General features: G+C 45.1%; 1 protein-coding gene across 1 annotated transcript in view; it reads right to left on the bottom strand.

Moving 5' to 3' along the window:
• The window catches only part of TP63 (tumor protein p63), a 133,582-nt gene extending 117,696 nt beyond the window's left edge, over window positions 1-15,886 (bottom strand). The window contains exon 1 of the mRNA XM_065411310.1: window positions 15,825-15,886. Within this exon, the coding sequence (XP_065267382.1) occupies window positions 15,825-15,886 (62 nt within the window). The remainder of the gene's footprint in view (window positions 1-15,824) is intronic.
• Window positions 15,887-21,749: the final 5,863 nt, after the last annotated feature.

Raw genomic sequence — 21,749 nt, 5'->3', positions numbered from 1 at the left:
AAATATGGAATAAAGCGTGTACTGCAAACAGTATTGTAAATTAAGTCCCGAGCCAGTGCAATGCCACAACATGGCCACATATTGGGTATAAATATCAATCAGTCCAGGTAATAAATCCAACAGTTGCTTAGACCGCAACATAACTTCATGTAAGCAAAGCCAGCACAGTATGAAATGGACGTACACATACACACACACAGCTCTCCCCTAAATTAAATCCAGATGCATGAGTTTGCATTACTGTATCTCTCTGTAAATTAACTAATAAAAGGCACTCCTAAAGCTTCAACCTCTGCTTGGCACTGGGTCCCTAATGGGCCAGAAATCTAACAACATCACGACCGTACTCCTGCAGACTGGAAGGAAACACTGCTTGCCACACAAGAGACAAAAGTAAGAGGAATCTAAACTGTAGCAGCCATGAATGCACCTAAGCTGTGTTCTTAATCATGCAAGGACTCTACCTCCAGCTCTCTGTTTGCCTGGAAATGACCCAGTGTAAACAAAGGCCTTCTCCCACGACGTCCTGCAGTGCTTAGCAGAGCAGGCAAGCTAAACACTCTGCAGCATGCCAGGAACCTCCACCCAGAACCTTGCTCCAAACAGGCCTCTTAGCAGAGCAACACACAAGTATGCACCAGCGCCACCTAGCCACGCCAAGCCCAGTGACCTGACACGCACCCACTGGGCTGGATTCTCAAGAGCACAGAGTCAGATTTTTCAATGCCCAGCACTCACAAAAGGAACCAGGTTTTAACATGACCTCAGCGCCTATTTAGGCACCTAAATAAAGGACAGATTTTCAGAAGCACCCAGCAGCTCCCATCAAGGCAATCTAGCCCCACTGTGACTGAACACCATGTTGCATTGTTTCTCTGACCAATACAGACTTTTTTCTTTTTTGGTTCTGGAAGCCCTGGGATAGGTCAGCTGCTTTCTAGGTAGCCCAACAAACTGTTACTACACCACAGCTCTAAGAAAATTAATTGCCTTCCTATTCTCCCCCGGGAAATGGTGAAAGAAGGACATTAGCAGATGAGGTGGACAATAACTTTATATCTCACCCATATCCTGGGACCAAAACAGCTCCAATAACACTGCAAACAAGTGAACAGAAAGAGCATTTAGACTTGATTGTAGAAGAACTGTTTGTGCTGCAGTCTGGATAGGCAGAGAAGGGTTATGGATACAGAGCTGAGACAAGATGGACTCCCAAGTCATTGCAATTAACATAGTTACCTGGTGACATTTCTAAAATACAGTGGGGCGATTTCTGGGCTGTCTTGCATTTATCCAACATAGGGTGGAATCAATGCAGAATATGGCCATGTGTGGATATTCTTTTTACTGGGACATCACTGCTTAATAAGGAGCTGTCACACATTAATGTTCCTCATAACAATGGCATTCACAATTATTTTACAGCTACAATTAAAATCAAAAGGAATCGTCTTTCGATGCCTCTGGGCAAGCGCTTAACTCAACATCAACAAGCAACCTGCTGATCCGTCTTTCATAATGGATTGCACCAGACAGTTCAATAGGTGCCCATAGAAGCAGCCAGCAAGCCCGTAAGGAGCCTCAGAGATCTCTACTATGCGGCAGTGTTCTGTGATCACAGAATGGCTTTGACACAAAATTCATCCATTTACAAAAGAAACATTGTCAAGGGGGCTAGCTTTTTTTTTTTAAATGCCTAGAACAGTTTAAAAATTACAACAATTGTGTTTCTTATTAAACTGATCGTTGGAGCCACAGGAAATAGTAAAAGTTAAAAAAAACAACTGCTAGACTTCCTGGGCTATTTTCAAAAGTATAGGGCCCTGCCAATAACCGTGAGTACAATTTTATGTCTACTTTGTACATGCAACCATCACAATTGTCCATTGACTTCAAGAGCCGAGATTTGCAAACCTGACAGGTTTGGATAGGGTCTGGCTAAAAATCCAAACTTTCAGGTGCTTTTCTGAACAAAACCTCAGCCCTTTTAAAGCTTTCCTGTCATTAGTGTTGACACTTTTTGTGAGCACAGCAGTCACCCGATTGCAGCACTTACAGCAGACCATTGAATTCAGCACTCGTGGTGGGTGTACTTTTAACATTTCCAGCCTTTCTTCTAGCAATCAGCATTCCTCAGTTTTCATTCATCTATGTCTGTCTTTCTCTCTCATACACACACACAGACCACAACGCAGAATAGGAAACTATTTATTGTACTTAGTGTAAAGACAATTCAGCCAACTGCATCCGATCTTCAGCAAGATAGTCACGTTACTTGAAACTGGCTCATAATTAACACTATGCAATTCCATCAGTGGAGAATGGTGACATTTGAAAGTGGATAGAAAAAGGAGAACCAGACACCTCCAGCTAAATTACAGCAGTGTCTGGTTCAAATCAGGATAGGCACGGCCCTGAGGGGCTGCCCATTGGATCTGGGAGGTTATTGCTGTCTTTTTTAAAATACAGGATAATGTGGATAAAAGGGAGCAACTATCAGTAGGGCCCTACTAAATTCCCGGTCCATTTTGGTCAATTTCATGGTCATAGGATTTTAAAAATTGTAAATTTCATGATTTCAGCTATTTAAATCTGAAATTTCACGGTGTTGTAATTGTAGGGGTCCTAGAGTTTGTGTGTGTGTGTGTTGGGGGGGGGTCGCAAGGTTATTGTGGGGGGGTTGCGGTCCTGCTACCCGTACTTCTGTACTGCTGCTGGTGGTGGCGCTGCCTTCAGAGCTGGGCAGCCGGAGAGCAGCAGCTGCTGGCTGGGAGCCCAGCTCTGAAGGCAGAGCCATCGCCAGCAGCAGCGCAGAAGTAAGGAAGGCATGGTATGGTATTGCCACCCTTATTTCTGCGCTGCTGCCTGCAGAGATGGGCCCTCAGCCAACAGTCGCCGCTCTCCAGCCGCCTAGCTCCGAAGGCAGTGGAGAAGTAAGGGTGGCAATACCACGAGCCCTCTAAAATAACCTTGTGATCCCCTGAAACTCCCCTTTGGGACAGGACCCCAATTTGAGAAACGCTGGTTTCCCTCATTAAATCAGTATAGTATAGGGTAAAAGCACACAAAAGACCAGATTTCGGGGGGGAGACCAAATTTCATGGTCCGTGATGCGTTTTTCATGGCTGTGAGTGTGGTAGGGCCCGAACTATCAGCTATTGCGGACTAAAGACCAATGGAATATTCATCCCAAAGAATAACAGGGTTAAGGAAGAGGAAATTTATTTGCAATAAAAAACACACCCAGTTAAATAATGGGTGTATTGGGGCAGGGAGAGTCACAGTATACACCAATGTACGTAGTGTAAATGTAACTTCTCAGAAAGCACAATCCGGTCCGAGCAAAGGACTGAGAGCCAGGAATTCTCACGTGATTAACGTGTAGTTTATGTCCTGGATCTATGGTTAATAGATAGCTTCTAGTTAAGAAGACAACATCAGGTATTTGTAATCCTCTGCTTAGTGTACACAAACACATACACAGTCTATACCAGTGGCTCTCAACCTTCCCAGACTCCTGTACCCCTTTCAGGAGTCTGGTTTGGGTTGCGTACCCCCAAGTTTCACCTCACTTAAAAACTACTTGCTTACAAAATCAGACAAAAATACAAAGGTGTCCCAGCACACTGTTACTGAAAAAATGCTTACTTGCTCATTTTTACCATATAATTATAAAATAAATCGATTGGAATATAAATTATTGTGCTTACATTTCAGTGTATAGTAGACAGAGCAGTATAAACAAGTCACTGTCTGTATGAAATTTTAGTTTGTACTGACTTCACTAGTGCTTTTTATGGAGCTGTTGTAAAACTAGGCAAATATCTAGATGAATTGATGTACCGCCTTGAAGACCTCTGTGCACCCCCAGGGGTACGCGTACCCTGGTTGAGAACCACTGATCTATACAGACAAGCTCTGCTGGAATCACTGCACTGTTAAAAATTGGACATTGCTATGGAATCTTTTGAAGGAAATTCCCAAAGTATTTCACATGCCCTATCCAGAGTGTAGCCCATTCCATGCCCACACCCAGGCCCAAGCCCCACCCCTCTTACTTTTTGCAGTTACTTACAACTCGTGACCTGGTCCTGCAAAAGCATACCCAGACACTGAAATCCCTGGAACTACTCAGAGTGCATAAAACTGAGCACTTAGTTGTGTAAGTGTTTGTAGGGTCAAGACCAAGCTGAGCTGGCCTGCAGAATACTTTGCACTGGTTAATGCAGAGGACTACACCTAGTGCCTGACCTACATGTGTTCAGTCACAGCTAGGGTGACCGGATGTCCCGATTTCATAGGGACAATCCCGATTTTTGGGTCTTTTTCTTATATAGGCTCCTATTACCTAGCTCGATTTTTCACACTTGCTGTTTGGTCACCCAAGTCACAGCCTCAGCTCATGTTTCCTCTGGAGGCCAAGGAGGCTGTGTTGCACATTGGCAGGTCCCCGTGGGAGACGCTTATACTGCTACTGCCTATGTACCGGTGCATTGGCCAAGTAAGATCAGCCTCCAGGTCCCTCTGGTCAGGCCCTTTCACAAGCAATAAACTCATCCAAAAGCCTGAAGGGAAACAATTCAGACACTGAGCTATAGCCACAAAGCTCCTTTCTGCCACCGTATCCTGTTGTATACCTTAGCACTCTCTTCTGACCCAGGTGATGGGAACGCCACTTGTCAGGGAAACAGTGTGGGCTTAACGGATTGCTCCTGCAGTGTATTCCCCCAGGTCCTGTCCCAGCCAACACTGAGCTCAGTACAAAACCCAGAGTGGATTATCTGCAGGCAGCTTCTTCCCTGTTTTTCGAAGGAGACACTCCCTACGCAAGTGTTTCTCAACCTTTTTGATACCAGGGACCGGGTTGCTGCCTTCCTAAACTGTGTCCGGGAGATCTCAGGGCCTGGCGCCGGTCCACGGACCGGTCGTGGAGAACCACTGCCCTAGGTGACTTATACATTCCACCCAGTGTGGAACGTTTTTACAGTAATTCCCCCGCCGCGACTAGACCCTTTCTGAAGCAAATCTCAGGCTGTGTTTATACGAGTGCTTGAAGTTCTGCAGATTGTACGCTGGTGAGGACACGAGACACTGGAGCACATTGGACAGCAGGTGCTGAGTTGTTATCATCCCAGGTCACGCAAGACAGACATTCTCTAAATTCAGTGGCAATGAGAAGGCCAGAGTGACAGGCTGGCAAGATGACATCATGCCCTAGTATAAAGAGGGGACCCACGCCATGAAGGAAGCATGGCAGGTGAAATCATGCTGGCTACATTTGGTTCTTGGCACTGTCACATTATATATGGACTCAGGGCATTTGGCCTCCTACATATAATCTTAGGAGAGAGGGACAGAGTCCCCAGACACAGAACATCACATATACAGCTTATACCGTCCCCTGCTCACAGCTTTCTGACATTGTAAGCTGAGCCAGGTAGGACTTTGGTTCCCATAGGCACCTGCTTTTCAGAACGTAGCCATGGTTTTTGTAACACAAATTCCTGGCTCCGTAAATTGTTCAGAAGGTTTATTTAACTGCCTCTCTCACATTTGCCTGGTCACACTGAATTGCTATAAAAAAATCATTATAATGCTGAAAATTCCCATCTCTCAGTAGAAGAGGGAAGTTGTAAAACATAGCTTCCTGCCTCCCTGTGTATCATTATTAAAATGCAAAACAAACACCAGCAAAGCAGATGGTACATGCAAGGTCTCGATTCTGTTTCTTGTCATTTTATTCTGTGCAGGGGAGCTGGCTTCTTCCGCTTAGCTGACTTCCCTCCCCACCCCAATGAGCTGAAATCCAATGTGCTTTGGAGGATAAAAACAAACCAACCAAAATAAAATTATTCCCATTAGTTGGTAGATGACAACAGAAAATAAGATGTTCTGTTACATTTGGTGAGGGCTCCTGAAGGACAAAAATATAAAAGAGGAGTAAAAGCAGGAGGGTTTTCAAGAGCTAATTAGCAAGCTACCTGCTACAAACTCTGTCAGTGTACTGCTATATGCTACCTGAAGTGCTTCCAATTCCTTCACCGCTGCACCTATGCCTGGTAGTATGTGTTTGTAGGTCTGGACCCCTCTATCACAATGAACTCATAGACACCTGTAGTATTGCCAACTCTCACAATTTTATGGTGAGTTTCATGATATTTGGTGCTTTTCTTAAAGCACCAGCTCCTGGGATCATGTGAATACACCAGAATCTCAGCTTTGATTTTAAAAAAAGTTAGTTTCTTGCCTCATGGTGCTGGAGAAAAGCTTGCAAAAGTGAACCCAAAAGGCTCAAAAGTTAAAAGGCAAATACAAAGAACACCACATTTTTTTTTAATCTTATGATTTATAAACTGATCCCATGACTTAAGTGCTTGACTCATGATTTGGGAATGCTTATGGCTGGCAATACTGCAACTAAGACTTCCTGGTGGTCACTAAGCTACGCACCACTCAGCAGGGATGGGACCCAGATCCTTCTGCTCCAAAAGCACAGGAGCATGCTTCCTACACTACAGGAGAATCGCCATTAGCTGTCTAGGATCTATGACACACAGCTGAGCATTTCAAACGTGTGATGTTCAGATCAGCTACATGTTGCCAACTTCTATTTTGTGCAGTTCTTCAACGTGCTTGTGGCTAGTGCCAGGGCATCTATTGCTGTATCCCCATGGCTGATGGAGCCTTCCCCCAGAGAAGGGTTGTTTTGTTTTTTTAAATATTCAAGTATTCTTATTTTGCTGTCTAAAATGAGAATATTTAAACACTTGCAATTTAGTTCAGGGTTTTTCCCTACAGGCAGCTGCTCCTCATATGCAGAGGGACCTAACCGAATCCACCTACTAACCATGAATCAGCAATAGTTATATAGCACCACGTGCGAGGGTCAAGCACCTAATAACAGAGGAGCCCTACGTCTCTATGCAAGGAGCTAGAGTCTGTTATAAGTCATAGCAAGAAGGCCAGTGATACCATCAGGTATTTAGAATATACATGAAGTTATATAAGTAAATGATGTAAACAGAAAAAAAGATGAGTATTAACAACCCTTTATCACTGGAGCTGGGGGGGAAATGAATGTTTTTCTTCCTCATTTTTCAAATTTGTTGATGTGTACTATAGCTGATAAAGAACACCCCAAAACAGTTGCAATTATTATAATTGGTACATTAAAAATATTTTCATTTGCATCCAAATTTTTCAGGGGCTTTTTCTATCGCCATTTTAATTTAAACAAACGAATTCATTAAAAAAAAAAAATCTAAATGGGAAAAGCGTTGACCAGCTATCATTGTCAGTCAGGAAGGAGGAAGTCAAGCCAGTATTTGGTGCCGTGCCGGCAATCAATCTGGGCTGAATTCTGCCCCAGGGTGTGGAGTACCTTCCTCCACAAGTACTGCCCACTAATACTTGCAGAGTAAGGTACTCCTAACACACAGTAAGAGAGGCAGCATCGGGCACTTTCTAAGCAAGCAGCATGCAGACCCACACACGAGCCAGTCATTCTACACCCTGCCTCGTGTGGCATCGTTACACCTGAGTATGTTCTGAAGTGACTTGGCCCATCTATGTTCTATTTCCCTGGAAAGCCAGGTTCATTTTGTGCTGGTATTTTAGTCTGAGTCCAAGGTCACACACCTGCTGGTTTTCTTCTATGATATGTTACAGGCCCAGCTTTCTTCTCCTGGCTTTGGCGAATTCAGGCAGTAATTTGGGCCATGTCTCGTATTTCTTCTAGCCTGAAGAGCCACATCTTAAAGGAAAGACTCCCTTTCGGGATCCCCATTGTAGCAGCGGTGCAGGCTCCAGCAGCCCCTGTTAAAATTCTGAGCGCACGGGACCAGACGTAGAGAGGTATTTAGGCACTTAAAAATGCAGATAGAAGCCTAGTAGGATTTACAAAACTGTTAAGCGAGTTAGGCACCTAACTCTCATTGGCTTCCAATGGGAGTAAGGCACCTAAGTGACATTGGCACTTTTGTAAATGGCACCAGGTGCCCATTCGCCTCTTTCGGTGCCTAAATACATTTGTAAATCTGGCCTGCACTGTTCTGAAGGGACTGAGAGGGTATTTCCAAGAATACATATATAACATTGAACACAGAGAAGATGTGGGTGGGGGGCCAGGAGAAGAACTGCTGTAAAACCTAATACGAATAGAAATGTTTACAGAACAGGAATTGTGTGGATTCCCCACCTTGCTCCAAACTGCACACAGTGGTCATCCTACAAATACAAAGGCCAATGCTCAAAGCACTGAGCTATCCCTCCCCCCTTACATAAATGAGGGATTATATTCATGGCATTTACCATGAACTTCATGAGCACATCTAAATAGATGAGCCATTGAGTGTCTGATTCATTAATTTTTTCAGCCTTGCTGGAGGTGGAAAGGTGGGGGAGGAGCCCGTGAATCAAGGATTCTCTCCCCAGAGCAAAAAGGACCACCCCGAAGACTTTATAAATTCTCCATCCATCCCCTTTTAGAACCAGAAAAAACAGAGACAACAGACAATTCAGTTCCACTTTAATACCTTTCGGAACACAAAAGAGATCTCCAAGCAGACTGGCACCTTCTTACTACATTCTGGGCAGTTTGTGCAAGGTTTTAAGGCCAAAACTTGAAGCACTTTGGCAATGACTGTGAAAAGTATGTGGTATCCGCCACACAAAAATGTCTCCTTAACATAGAGAGAAGAGGTCCAGAAAAGGGCAACACCAAACCAGGGTGGGTGGACAGGAAGAGAGAGCGGGGTTTCTATAAACAGAGAAATTAAAAAGGATCAAGATTATTTAAAGATTTATTCTTCTCAAGAGAAGCAAGGCTAGCAATAATGTCTGGTACAGAGAAGACCTATCTTATGTTCTGTTGCACTTTCACAATACAGGAAGAAGGGGGTAACTCAATGAACTGACTTCAACATTTAAAAAACAATAGTGAAACCTATACAAGAAAACATCGACATCAGGAGCCTAAAGTTGTCCTGTCACTCATTTGTGTTCCCCCTTTGTTAGGTCATCTCAGCTAACACACTGATTTTTATCGGGTCTTAGAGTGGCCAACTGAAACAGGTTTCGCTGGATTCTTTATGCGGTGTACAGTTAACCTGTGGAACTCTCTGCTACAGGGTATTATCAAGGCAAATAATTTACTGGTATAAGGATCTAAAAAGAGTTAGGACCTGATTTCAAAAGTTTTCACCCAGCAACTCCTGTTGTGACACCTATGGCCAAATTTTCACCTGAGTGTAACACACCAAGAATGAACTCTCATGCAAATCTGGCTGCAGTGGTGGGTGATGTGCCCTGGGAATGTTTGACCAGCCATTCAAGACTTCTACCAAGGAGAACAGCCCCCACAGTTACACTGGCTAGAATACAAACGACAAGGGCTCATAAGACTTCAGACTCAAGCAATTCCCATGGAGGGGTAGGAGGGAAGGATCAGGAAAACCAGCTCTCCTGCACCCCTCACCTCTGTGGAGCAAGCTCAGTCCAGCTCTGATTGAAGTCACTAGCAGTTTTGGCCAGGGGCTTAAGCAGTAGGGTGACCACATAGCAAGTGTGAAAAATCAGGACACTTTTTTTCGGGTGTGGGAGGGATACAGTCGCATATATAAGACAAAGCCTCTAATATCAGGACGTCTGATCACCCTAGTCATCAGGAGCAGGCACCGTCCTCCTTACGTGCTTGGAAAGCACCTAGTGCCTAGCAGGCGCTGTCAGATATACATTAATAACAAGCCACATGGTTTTCTTCATTTGGGTTTGGTGCTTTCAGTTCAAGCAGCAAGTTTTGGCCACTGCCACAAGCAGGATACCAGACTGGTTAGATGATTGTTCTGCCCTGGCATAGTAGTATTTATGCTAAGGTGAGCAGTAAGGAGTACAACTGTCTACAAGCAAGAAAACTGTGGAACCAGATTAGCCCTGTCTGCCAGAGTGAGGTATTGACTTTGTTTTCAGATACTATATTTAAATATTATTCTGACAACAGTTCATCATCATATCACCCAACTTGTCTTAAATAGAAATATGAGCGACTTGTGCCAGAATTACTACATGCAGGGCCAGATTTAGGGGCAGGCGACCCAGGCGACCGCCTGGGGTGCCGGGCTTGCGGGGCACCGGGCTCGGAGTGCTGTTTTTGTTGTTAGCAAATTTATCGTCTCATATGACAAGGATAAATCATTCATGCAAATTGTGCCTCAAAGTCATGAAACAGGCTACAAATGCAATACAAAATAAGATATTCAAAAGTTTAACAAATTGAGGGGAGGGGCACTGAAGACGCTTCTCGCCTGGGACATCATTTGGTCTAGGGCTGGCCCTGACTATGGGTCCACTGAATGAATAACTTTCCTTTTGATTCACAACTGGACAAGGGACACAGCACACATCTCTGTGCTGTGCATAACTCTCGGCTGTCCCTGATTACAAGGTGGGGCCTGCATTTTGGATCCAAATGGGCCTCCTTCCTGCACAAACACGGAAATCTCTGTTTTATTACCCCAGGTGAATAATAATGAGCATTTACATATAGGGCTTTTCACCTGCAAAGTACCTTATAAGCATTAACTTTCACAACAATTCTATTTGGCAAACAAATATAGGAACATTGTTTTCTTATTCCACGCGTGAGGGAGCTACAGCAAAGAAGTTAAGCTACTTGCCCACGTACACACATGACGTAAAGATTAGAATTAAATAAAGTTTGCAGATGACACAAAAATTGGGGGCATGGTAAATAATGAAGAGGACAGGTCACTGATTCGGAGTGATCTGGATTTCTTGATAAACTGGGGCAGGCAAACAATATGCGTTTTAATATGGCTAAATGTAAATCTGTACATCTGGGAACAAAGAATGTAGGCCATGCTTACAGGACTCTATCCTGGGAGACAGTGACTCTGTACAAGATTTGGGGGTCGTGGTGGATAATCAGCTGAACATGAGATCCCTGTGTGACGCTGTGGCCAAAAGAGCTAATGCCATCCTTGGATGCATAAACTCAGGTAGGAGCAGAGAGGTTATTTCACCTCTGTATTTGTCACTGGCGCAAAAGTTGCTGGAACACAGTGTCCAGTTCTGATGCCCACAATTCAAGAAGGATGTTGATAAATTGCAGAAGGTTCAGAGAAGAGCCATGAGAATGATTAAAGGATTAGAAAACCTGCCTTATAGGGACAGACTCAAGGAGCTCAATCTATTTAGCTTAACAAAGAGAAGGTTAATGGGTGACTTGATCACAGTCTATAAGCACCTACATGGGGCACAAATATTTAATAATGGGCTCTTCGGTCCAGCAGAGAAAAGTATAACATGAGTCAATGGATGGAAGTTGAAGCTAGACAAACTCCGACTGGAAAAAAGGTGCACATTTTTGACAGTGAGAGTAATTAACCATTGGAACAATTTGCCAAGGGTCGTGGTGGATTCTGTATCCCAGCTCAATTTAAAGTTTGGATGTTTTTCTAAAAGCTCTGCCCTAGGAATTATTTTGGGATGTTCTCCGGACTGTGTTCTAGATGATCACAACAGACCCGTCTATGAATCTAAGAAACTCAGGAGTTTTGGTTACCAGGCCTGTGCTGAGACCACATCTCTCCAGTAATTGAAATCCATGAACCTAAGTCATGGTCACTCATTTAAAAGAAGCTATTAAAACTCTTCCTCCTCATTCTCCCATGCACCCTAACAAATTTTTGGGAGGAGATTTTTCCATTAACCTCTTTTTAAAAAAAACTTCAAGATTTAACTGTCTTTTGGTCAAAAAAGACTGTGACCAAACCTAAGAAACCATATTTTTGACATAGACTCAACAGGGGTTAGAAGTTATCAATGAGATTCAAGGACTGTTTCGCAAGCCCAAGCAATTAGTGAGAGTTTTAGAAGGGTGGGCTCTAAGCCAATCAGCAGTATGATTTATATGGCCTAAAATTAAAGAAGAAAAGAGCAGTTTGTAGGTGAGTCCATTCATGTTAATGGAATTACACCAAGGGTGAGTTTGCCCCAGTATATACCTACGAAACGCCAGCAATCAGAAACTTTGAGACAACAGATTTTGCACTCACATGAGCAAAGAGGGAGCCAGATGTGAGGACAGGCAGGATGTTAATCTGTTTCTCCTAACAGGTGCGTCTCTTACAAAGAAAAACATAATCCAAAGGGAGCAGAGTTTCTAGGTAAAGTACAGTCTAATGACCGTCATTTCCAAAAACATGAGTGACTTATCTGTAAACATCACTCCCCCAGCTAGACTTAAGCTGAAAAAAGTGGCTTGGAGAGAAGGACTAATTATATAGCTCCAAGCGTTGGGACTTTGATCATAATTACAGTGCCTTCCTGGTTTTACATTAGTAGCTTTCAACTGCAGCTAGGCAGACACTTCTTGAAAGGTGGAACCCCCATCTATTTTAGAGAAGTAGATTATTTGATGACTCACAACTATTGTAGGTTTTCTGTAGTACCTGTTACTAGTATATCTAAGGTCCTGATCCAGGAAGGTACTTAAGAATACATGTAATTTTATGGACAAGTAGTTCCACTGACTACAATGAGTAGATAGTTCACTGAGACTAATCATGTGCTTAAAGTTATGCATGTGGTTAAGTACCTTGGATCTGGGTCAGAGAGCTGAACTACCTTTAGAGACTCTTTATAGACCTTCTCTTGGAATATAACAAAAATAGAACCCTTGCTTTTATTTTATTGTTTGAATTAATTGGTTTTGACGTTAACCAGCCATTGGGATCTTATCCTTTCGAGGGAAAACATGAAACAATTTAGCCACATTCCTCTTCTGCTAACTGCTCCTTTTGCAACCCACTTACACGCTCTACCTTGGACGTCTTCACTATTGCACAGGGAATAGTCCAGTCGAATGGTCCATTTCTTTATCCAGGCCATGAGCTCAGGTCACGGAGCACTGAAGTGCTCATAGCAATATATTCTGCTCATCAAGGGAGGTCCATATGCTGCAGCTAGCCCAGCTCATCTCTGCTATTGTGACCCACGAGTGTTCTCGGTTTCACCTGCTGCATTTAGCAAGTGGTAAATGGCCTCAGAAGTGTTGTGAGATGGGTATTTGCAAGAGCGTCAGGAAGGTAGGACAGGAAGCCGAGTGGTCTAGGAGAGCCAGTGCTGTACTGGGCAATCAGAGGACTTGTGGGTCTATTCCAGGCTCTGCCACTGACTGTATGACCTTTGACATGTCCCCTCACCAACCTGTGCCACAATCGCCCCACCACACAGGAACAAGGAGGTCGTGTTTAAGAAAATGCCCTAAATCAAAGTGAGAAACGGCTCTAATTGCAGCAGGATTTGCATACTTCGCACTAAATATGTTTATTAAAAAAGGGGTGGGGGGGGTTCATGAAGTAGAGCTAGTTGTAACTTGGAACTTCCATTCAGGGGGAAATTCTGACATTTTGAAATTTCCCTTCGTCACAAATCAGAATGAAAGTTCCCCAGGATTTCATTTAGGAAATATCAAAACAACGATATTGAAGCATCGTCTCATTTCAATGCAGTTAAAATGCTTCCTTCCAACTTTCTCATTCTGATTTTCTACTGTGTATTATATAAATAATATCATCCTCCTATAAAGGTCAAAAAGAAGCACTTTGACCTTATCCAAATGAAACATTTAATAACAGCTACTTCCCGGGAAACATTTCAATTTCATAAGCAGCATTTTCCAACAGAAAACGTCCACTGGAAAAATCCCAGACAGCTTCACTATGAAAGATCCTGTTACGTCCTCTTACCCACAGGATCAGCACAGCTCAGGCAGTAGCAAGATAAGTGTGCCCACTCTGCATTCAGTCAACATGCCTTGCCCCTCGTGGAGGAACGAGAAGGAAAAAGATGTAGACCTTGGCTTCTCTGCTGAGCCTGTCAACACAGAGGCCAATGGTAGGGGTGGCTTTTATAATGCAGACTCGGAACTGGACCGAGCTCACCTCTCATTCCATGCAAACAGCCATGAGATGGTTACGACCTGTGGGCATTACTCACCTGGGCTGGACTTGAGCTGTGGACCTGATATCACATTACCAGTCCCAAATCACCCTGCACCCTCCTCCCACACTATTTATACACGTATCTGCAAACATTCAGTGTGACCATAAGGCACAAAGCTTGGGCCACAAGCTATAGACCAAGGATTTGCTTTTAAAGAGATTTTTAAGGCCAGAAGGGGCCGTTATGACAGACTGACCTCCTGGATACACAAGCCAGAGAACTTCACTCAGTGAAGCCCTGAATTTCTGCTTGAACTACAGCATACATCTTAGAAAGATGTCCATTCTCGATTTCAAGATTTTGAGTGATGGAGAATTCACCACATCCGTAGGCAAGTTGTTCCAGAGATTAATTACCCTCACTTTTAAATATTTGCTCCTGGTTTCTACTCTGAATTGGGTCAGCCTTGCCTTCCAGACACTGGATCTCCTTCTGCCTTTGTCTGATAGATTAAAGAGCTCTTTGCGATCTTCAGAAATCTTCTCCCCGTGTAAGTACTCTCACTGTATTTCTTTCGCACCAAGCACACCCTCATTGAGGTCAGTTGGATTGCACAGATTTCATGGAGATCAGAATTTGGCGGAGTTTGTCTCAAGAGCAATACAACTTCTGTTGTGGAAGGTTTCACAGGGGAAACCAATACCCTCCTGCTATGTTCCACATTCCCCAACGAAGGCAGCGCAGCCAAGGAGTGCTTGCTATTTCTCACCACCAGCCCTCCTCCTTCCCCCAAACCTCAGGCTCTCTCTCTCCCCCTGCCAGTTTTCCACACTGCCCACAGGGCTCATCACATGGGGCAAGCCCTGGGTACGTATCAGAGTGGAGTAGGGGAAGAGAAAAACATTATGGCAAATCTTGTTAATGAAAAAGAGATCACAAAGCTTCTATAATCCCCTGGGTTATGTGACAGTAACCAAGCACTTACTTAAACAGACAGCCCTGCAACATAAGCAGCCTTCATTAGGCAAAGCGCTGAAGGATGAGTTAACCCTGGAGTATCTGGCCAACAGGCTCTCATAATCCAGACAGAAGCTATCCTTCAAGGAGTGTCTCCACAAGAGATCACAATGAAAGGACTTCACCTCTCCTTGCTTTATGACTGGAAAAATACCGTCTGCATGTCATTTGCATGTTTAAATATAGCAAGCGCCTGTTAGAAGAAACAAACAATCTGATGCACTGAGACCCCATTCTGTGACATGCTTTTTTTATCATCTGGAAAGCTATAAAACAGCTTAACAACACTAAAAATAAGAGTTGTTGTTAAGCCACAATGTTCACTATTAAGCAGCGCACACAAATATTCTTTGGAAATGACTATCTCAGAAAGATAGCAAAAAACTTCTACAGTTTGGATCTTCTCCACAACGTACTTGATTCGTCTTTTAAATACCCAGAACTTGAGGTATTCTACTAATGCTTATGTTCTGTCCAGGAGCCTTTTCATTTAAAAAATAAATCTATATACAATTAAAGGACTTTTGACACTTCTCAAAGCACAGTAATAGTCTAACCCCAAGCGCAAGGCAAAAATATTGTTGGCTTTCACATTATTTATCAGATATCTTTTCTGTAGCCAAAGGGGAAAAGGGAGATATTTTAAACGGATGCCTATAATTAAACAATAACCAGTTAGAAAGCCAAAAATAATAATCAGCTTCACCGAGCATGAAGCGAGTGGCACATTTTTCCCCCATGCAGCCCAGCTGCCACTGCATGCTAGCAGAAAAGATAATAATTACACAAGGCACTCGGATCAAATCTGCGATAGGAGAAACTTATGTCACACTCCAACTCACCGCTGCATGCAGGGATCAGGGTAATATTGCAAGGTGGTGTATGGTGCAGGTTCAAAATTCATTTCCTCCGATCCCTTTTCAGGGATAAACAAAACAAAACAAATAAATATATATAAAGCCAGCAGGCTAAATGCAATAAGGTCAAGTGATACAAGAGATAGAACTTTAGAGACTTATTTTACACTTGCAAATGGGTGGGGTCTTCCAGGGGCTTGGCCAATGGGATTCATCAAGTGACCTGAGCATCACAGTCACTCCTTACCAGCTGGGCATCTTCTGCAGAGATATTTCCCCCTCCTCTCTACATCCTTAATAATCTTGGGTGCACATCGGCCACACTTGTTGTCGAAAACTCATCTCGGGCATCTCTGAACTTCTGATCTCGCTGGCCATTGGTTGCCTTCCATGGTGACCTCAGAGTTTAATTTTGGCAGCTCTGGGATTTTGCAAACCGTTGTACTCGCTGGTCAACTTTGCCTCCAAATGGCCAGAGTTTCCTGCGCTGGGTGCTGCGTCTGCACTGAATCTGATCTTGCTCTGAGTGCTTTCATGGCCACCTCTGGGGCTAACATGTTTACAGAGTTGCCTAGGGGAATTTTCATGTCAGTCTCTCTCTGCAGTTAAACTGTCCGTTGTGGTCACGGTTTCAAAAGCTGAACGACCAAAAACCCAGGGAAATTCCTCAATTAAATTTAACTCTGAACTCTTGCTCCTTTACCCCACCAAAAGAAAAATGAAACCAAATTTTCAATTTTTCTCTAGGATTCTTTTCCTTTTTTAAAGAAGGAATTTTTAAAATCCCAGTATGTTTTTATAATTCTTATAACTCTCCCACACAGAGTTGCAATATACTTGGATATTTAAAAAAAACGTTCCCAGGAAGGAATTAAAGAATAAATCCAGGCTGTTACAAGCAGCTGGAAACAACAGCAAAGTCAAGTCCACAGGAGGAAATTAACCTTGATAAGGGAAAAGATAAAAAGCAGGTTGAACCCCATCAAGAAAAACAAAACAAGCTTTTATTTTTCACCACCAGGAAACGTACCAGGGAAACAACCTGCTCTGTTGCCACTGCTTCACCCCCTCTGTGTCTCACTCAAATAGTGCGTGCTGTAAACCTATCCCGGTTTTGTGGTTTTGGAGAATGAATGAAATATGAATCAGGAGCTAAATTAAAATGGATTCCAGCAGGAAAAAATAGCGTCCACGTATCTATCCACCAACAGGATTGCATCTTCAAGCAGAAGGGGGGGGGGGGAAAGCTGACCCTCAACTCACCTACCCACAATGCACCTGCAAGGTGCTGATGTCAGCGCAAATGCCAACCTCACGAGCCAAAGCCAGGAGCCCTCTTCCGAGGCAGAGAACTGGGCTTTTTATTTTTCCTCGTAGGAAATTTTGGTTGGAAGCGTGTCATGTGGAAACATTTTCTTTGCTGTCTGTGCCAGGGTGGCAGAGAAGCTATTTAAAACTTGACAGTCTCCACCCACACTCAGCCTGATAGTTCCTAACATCTGTGAATTGTGAATCCCGTAAACTTGCAGCCCTGAGCCCTGGCCAAGTCCAGGCAGCTTACATTGCAATATGTGGAGTTTGGGGAGAAAGAGGGGACTGGTAATTAATTCTAGAGACTGAAGTCAAGGGCTCTGTCCCTGTCAGACATAAGGCTGTCTACAAGACCTGTTCAGAGGAGGAGAGTCTATTACAGTCTCAGCTACAGAGCCTGGCAGTTTAGCTAAAGCTGTAGAGACTCATGCTTCTGCTGTTGGCCAAGATGGTGGCCATCCCACATGGACGGAATGCAATCAAATAGTCCTTAAATTGTAATTCACACTGAAAACAGTCCCACTATTGCGACAAGATCTTAAAAGGTCCAGGAACATGGTTCTGTATCTCATCTGAAAGACAGCAACTAGCGATTGCATCCCTTTTAGAAACTTTCTGGGACTTTTCCTTAGGGATTTGAACAAGTGCCATGCACCTTACAGCCTGGCCCATGAATGATTCCGAACCCTCATGGCTACAGCTGAGGAGACTTCCAAAGGTTCAGAGTTTTGTGAATTTTGGATCAACGGCCAAAATCTGGATGCTTCTTCCAATCTAGCCAAACCTTTTCGCCTACAGAACAGGGCTGGAACAGTTTGTCCCACGCACTTTGGATGCTTCTACTCCAGTCCTGGCTGGAAGATGGAAGTGTAGACCACCACTGCGGACAAAGTGATCTGTACCTCGACCACCTGGTGAGATTCTTCATGGCCTTCCCCCTCCTCTGACAGCTAATGCCTCGTTCCTGAAGGCAGAGCGGCTCGGCTTGTGGAATTCACACAGTGATGCCATCCAGCCAACATACTTACCCTTCCTTGAAGAAAATCTGTTGGATAGAGGGGGAGAAAAAGGCTCATATTGGGGAGCAAAGAATTCAGATGCGGGGCAGCTGCCCATTTTGTGGCTGGTAAATTTCACCATGGCAGGCTGGAATTAAAGAGGCAATTGTGATGAGGGTAAAACTCAGTGGCAGCATCGCTGGAGGGTAGAAGAGCCTGTGATATCCCAGCTGGTCACAACATCTCAGAGGCCGTTGTCACACAGTCTGGCAATGGGATGATACTTCCCCGCTGGCAGAGTGCACATGCCTTAGAGAAGCGCGAAGGAAGCCAGGGCATTGCAGATCTGTCTGCGGGACGGATTTGCAGTTGGAGTCTCACATTAATTAGGTGGCATAAGGGTATGCGGAGGAGGTATGTGTGTAGGTGGGTTAGAATGCAGGGTGTCACTCCAGCATTGTTGTTTTTGAGTCTGGGAGAGACAGACAGCTGCGGGGCTCTCCCTCCTCCCACACTCCCCTAGTGCACAGAGATTAAGATGTTTTGTCTAAGTGCACGTGAGGGTTTGGATTGGAATAAAAGCGTGTTTCAAGTGAGCTCTGGAGCATTTCATCCGACAGGGAAGGAGGCTGAAATCTCCAGTGCTTACCACAGAGCGTTGGGTATTAGGGTGCCTGGGTTCTATGCCCTGATTCACTCAGACTCTCTCTGTGGCTGAGGGGAACCTACTGCAGCTCACGGTGAGGGGAAAGGCAGGTTGGCTTGAAGCCACCCTCCAGATTTGGGGGACAAGTCCACAGTACAGCTGGGTCTGCTTATGTGGAAAATTGTGGGTTCCCTCCTACCCCACCCCTGTTTTCCTATTTTTCCAATTAAATCCTGGACATATGTTCCAGTTTTTCTGAGTTTGGGGGTCTTCCCTCTGCCTTTTTGCCACTGAACGAGGGGAAAAGGAGGCTCTAGGGTGGGGGACTGAAAACTATTCCCCCCCCAAAAAATGTTGATACTTTTCACAAAACATAGTTCCCATTTTCCCACCACCATCAGGCCCCAGTGTCAGCAGAGGGTCAAGGGCTCCCTTCCCTGGGGCCATTTCTTGCAGCTGAAAATAGCGAGAATAGCCAAGCCAAGCCCCCTTCTCCATTTCCCTGACCCCAAGGTTGGGGGCTGGCCGGAGACCCAGCACAGAGGCATTCCACCAGCTCTGTGCTGCTGGGAGGCCCCCTGTTCTGGAGGCATTCCCAACTTCATCCCCTTTTTCTGGTCACACACCAGCATAATGGGGGCATATTCCCCAGCTTTAAAGGAACTCTCTGAAAATGACATGGGCTTGAAACTGGGGTATGCCTTGAGGAATGCTGCAATCTCGCCATTAGCATCACTGAGAGAGAGCCTCCAAGCCAGCCTCCCATTGCTAACCTGGGGCCAGACACACAGCACCTCTTAGCAATTACCGTAAATGATGCTAGAGAGGTTCATCTCCAGGCATCCCTTCAGCTCGAGGGGGTGAAGGTTCTGGATTTCCAGGTGTGAAACTGATTTCATAGAGAGGGGACTGAACGAAGCGGCTCAGATCCAGACACGATCCCCCCCCATATTCACAGAGTTTGGGGATTTGGGATTCCGGTTTGGGTCCCTCTCCACATAGCATGTCACGACCATTAACTAATTAACCCCCACACCATCTGCGTATGGCAGGGAAGCATCACTGCCGTAATTTTCCAGGTGGGGAAAATAAGACACAGGAAAGGGAAGTGACTTGACCAAGGTCACAGAGGGTGACAGTGTCAGAGACCGAGCTCATGAGATGCTGGCTCCCGGTCCACTACTCAGATCCCTAGAGCAGACCTCGCTCTTAAGAGAGAGGGGTCTATCCCTCTAAAGCTTCTGGGGGTGTGGTGGAGTGGCTGCAGGCATCCCCAGCTGGTAGTAGGTCAGGGAGCAATTAATTCCACTCCATGGAGGGAAATTCCCTTTCTTACAGCAGCAGCTCTGTTTAAGGACATTTTTGAGCCTTGGTGGGCCCATGGGCCCAGGATAAAAACAGGGGCTGTTGTGCTGGAGACGAGACGGCCCCACCCATGGCGGGACAGGTGGCAACCCCAGTGAGTGCAGCTCATGTGTATCGTATATCAAAGGAACGGAAGTTGTTGTGTAGGTGGAGGGCACGGCCTCCCTTTCCAGCTGACATTCTGCATGTCTGGCATTCTGGCTGACACCACTCCACAGATATATACAGCATCGCTGCGCAGTAGGGTCAGGCCCAGGTTGGAGCGGTCAACCCCACGGGGCAATACTCTCCTGGAAGGCGGCTTCCCTGTATCACCTTGGTACAGTCCCAACAGCAGCAGCCCCAGAAGCTTCGGATGCCGGATAGCTGGGGCGGGAGCACCTGGGGTTTTTCCTGCATTCTTTGTTGTAATACACCCTCATGCTCAGCCTCTTCCTCCTCTGATTGGTCCCAACATCCTTTGCGTCTCTTCCCCCATTCCTGTGACACTTGATAGTAGGCGTCCTGGCAGTCAGTGCAATGGTTTCTGGGACGTTTCTGGCCTCTAAGGAAGACCTGGTTGCAAGGAGGTGAGCGCAGTTGGCTTCAGTGAAAGACCAGTGTCAGGGAATGGGAACGGACCTCCCAGACGCCTGCCAAGGAGCTCCTTGTAGGAAGTGTTGTTGTAGCCCTGCTGGTCCCAGGATATGAGAGAGAGAGAAAGAGAAGGTGGGTGAGGGGATATCTTTTATTGGACCAGCTTTTGTTGGTGAGAGAGAGACACTTTTGAGCTTACACAGAGCCGTGTCGCTTGTCTCTGTCGCCAACAGAAGCTGGTCCAATAACAGATATTATCTCACCTGCCTTGTCTTTCTAAGGTGCTCCATGGCAGGAGTGGCCCTGAGGCCAGAACTGCTGGAGAAGCAGCCGAGATGAAGCAAGCTGATGAGTCTCTGTGGAGAGAGCTTCACACCCATAAAATCACCATCACAACCATCACCTGCTGAGAGCCTCACATGAGGCACCAAAGCCAGAAAGGGCGATAGTAATTCCACCATCCTTTCAGGGCCCTCAAGGAGCAATTCCAGGTCAGAGGTGAGGCACACCTTGGCAGGGAACACACCTGTCTCTGCCCATGATGTACCTGCTCTGTCGATAAGCTGAGACCTGAGCATCCAGGGAAAGCACCTTTCACCAGCGCTTACAGAAAGTCACACATGCACGATCGCCAATAGATTCCTTGTTTCATAAATACATTTTATAACTAATGTTCTGCTGGCTGGAGCAGATCGGTTTAGTGTCCACAAGGGATCCCAGGGACCCTACGTTTTCAAAACGGGATGAGCCAGTACAACTGAGATCCATGACACCCACCCCGTACTGGGCTTGTGAGGCTTTTCCCGGCTTCTAAGACTGCCCATGAAAAGACAGGACAATAAGGAGCGTAGACATTAAAGGCAGAACATTGGAGATGCAGGGCAGAGTTCAGTGATTATAAACCATAACTGAATGTGTAGGCCTGAGGCTCATTAACCTGCTGCCACCCAAGTTAACACTGCACATGTTAAGGTTGGACTATTAATTATTGCCCCAGTACAAACTTTTCCCTCT

This window comes from Emys orbicularis, chromosome 9 (assembly GCF_028017835.1).
Source record: "Emys orbicularis isolate rEmyOrb1 chromosome 9, rEmyOrb1.hap1, whole genome shotgun sequence".
NCBI classification, from domain to species: Eukaryota; Metazoa; Chordata; order Testudines; family Emydidae; genus Emys; species Emys orbicularis.
This window is presented reverse-complemented; position numbering and strand designations above follow the sequence as displayed.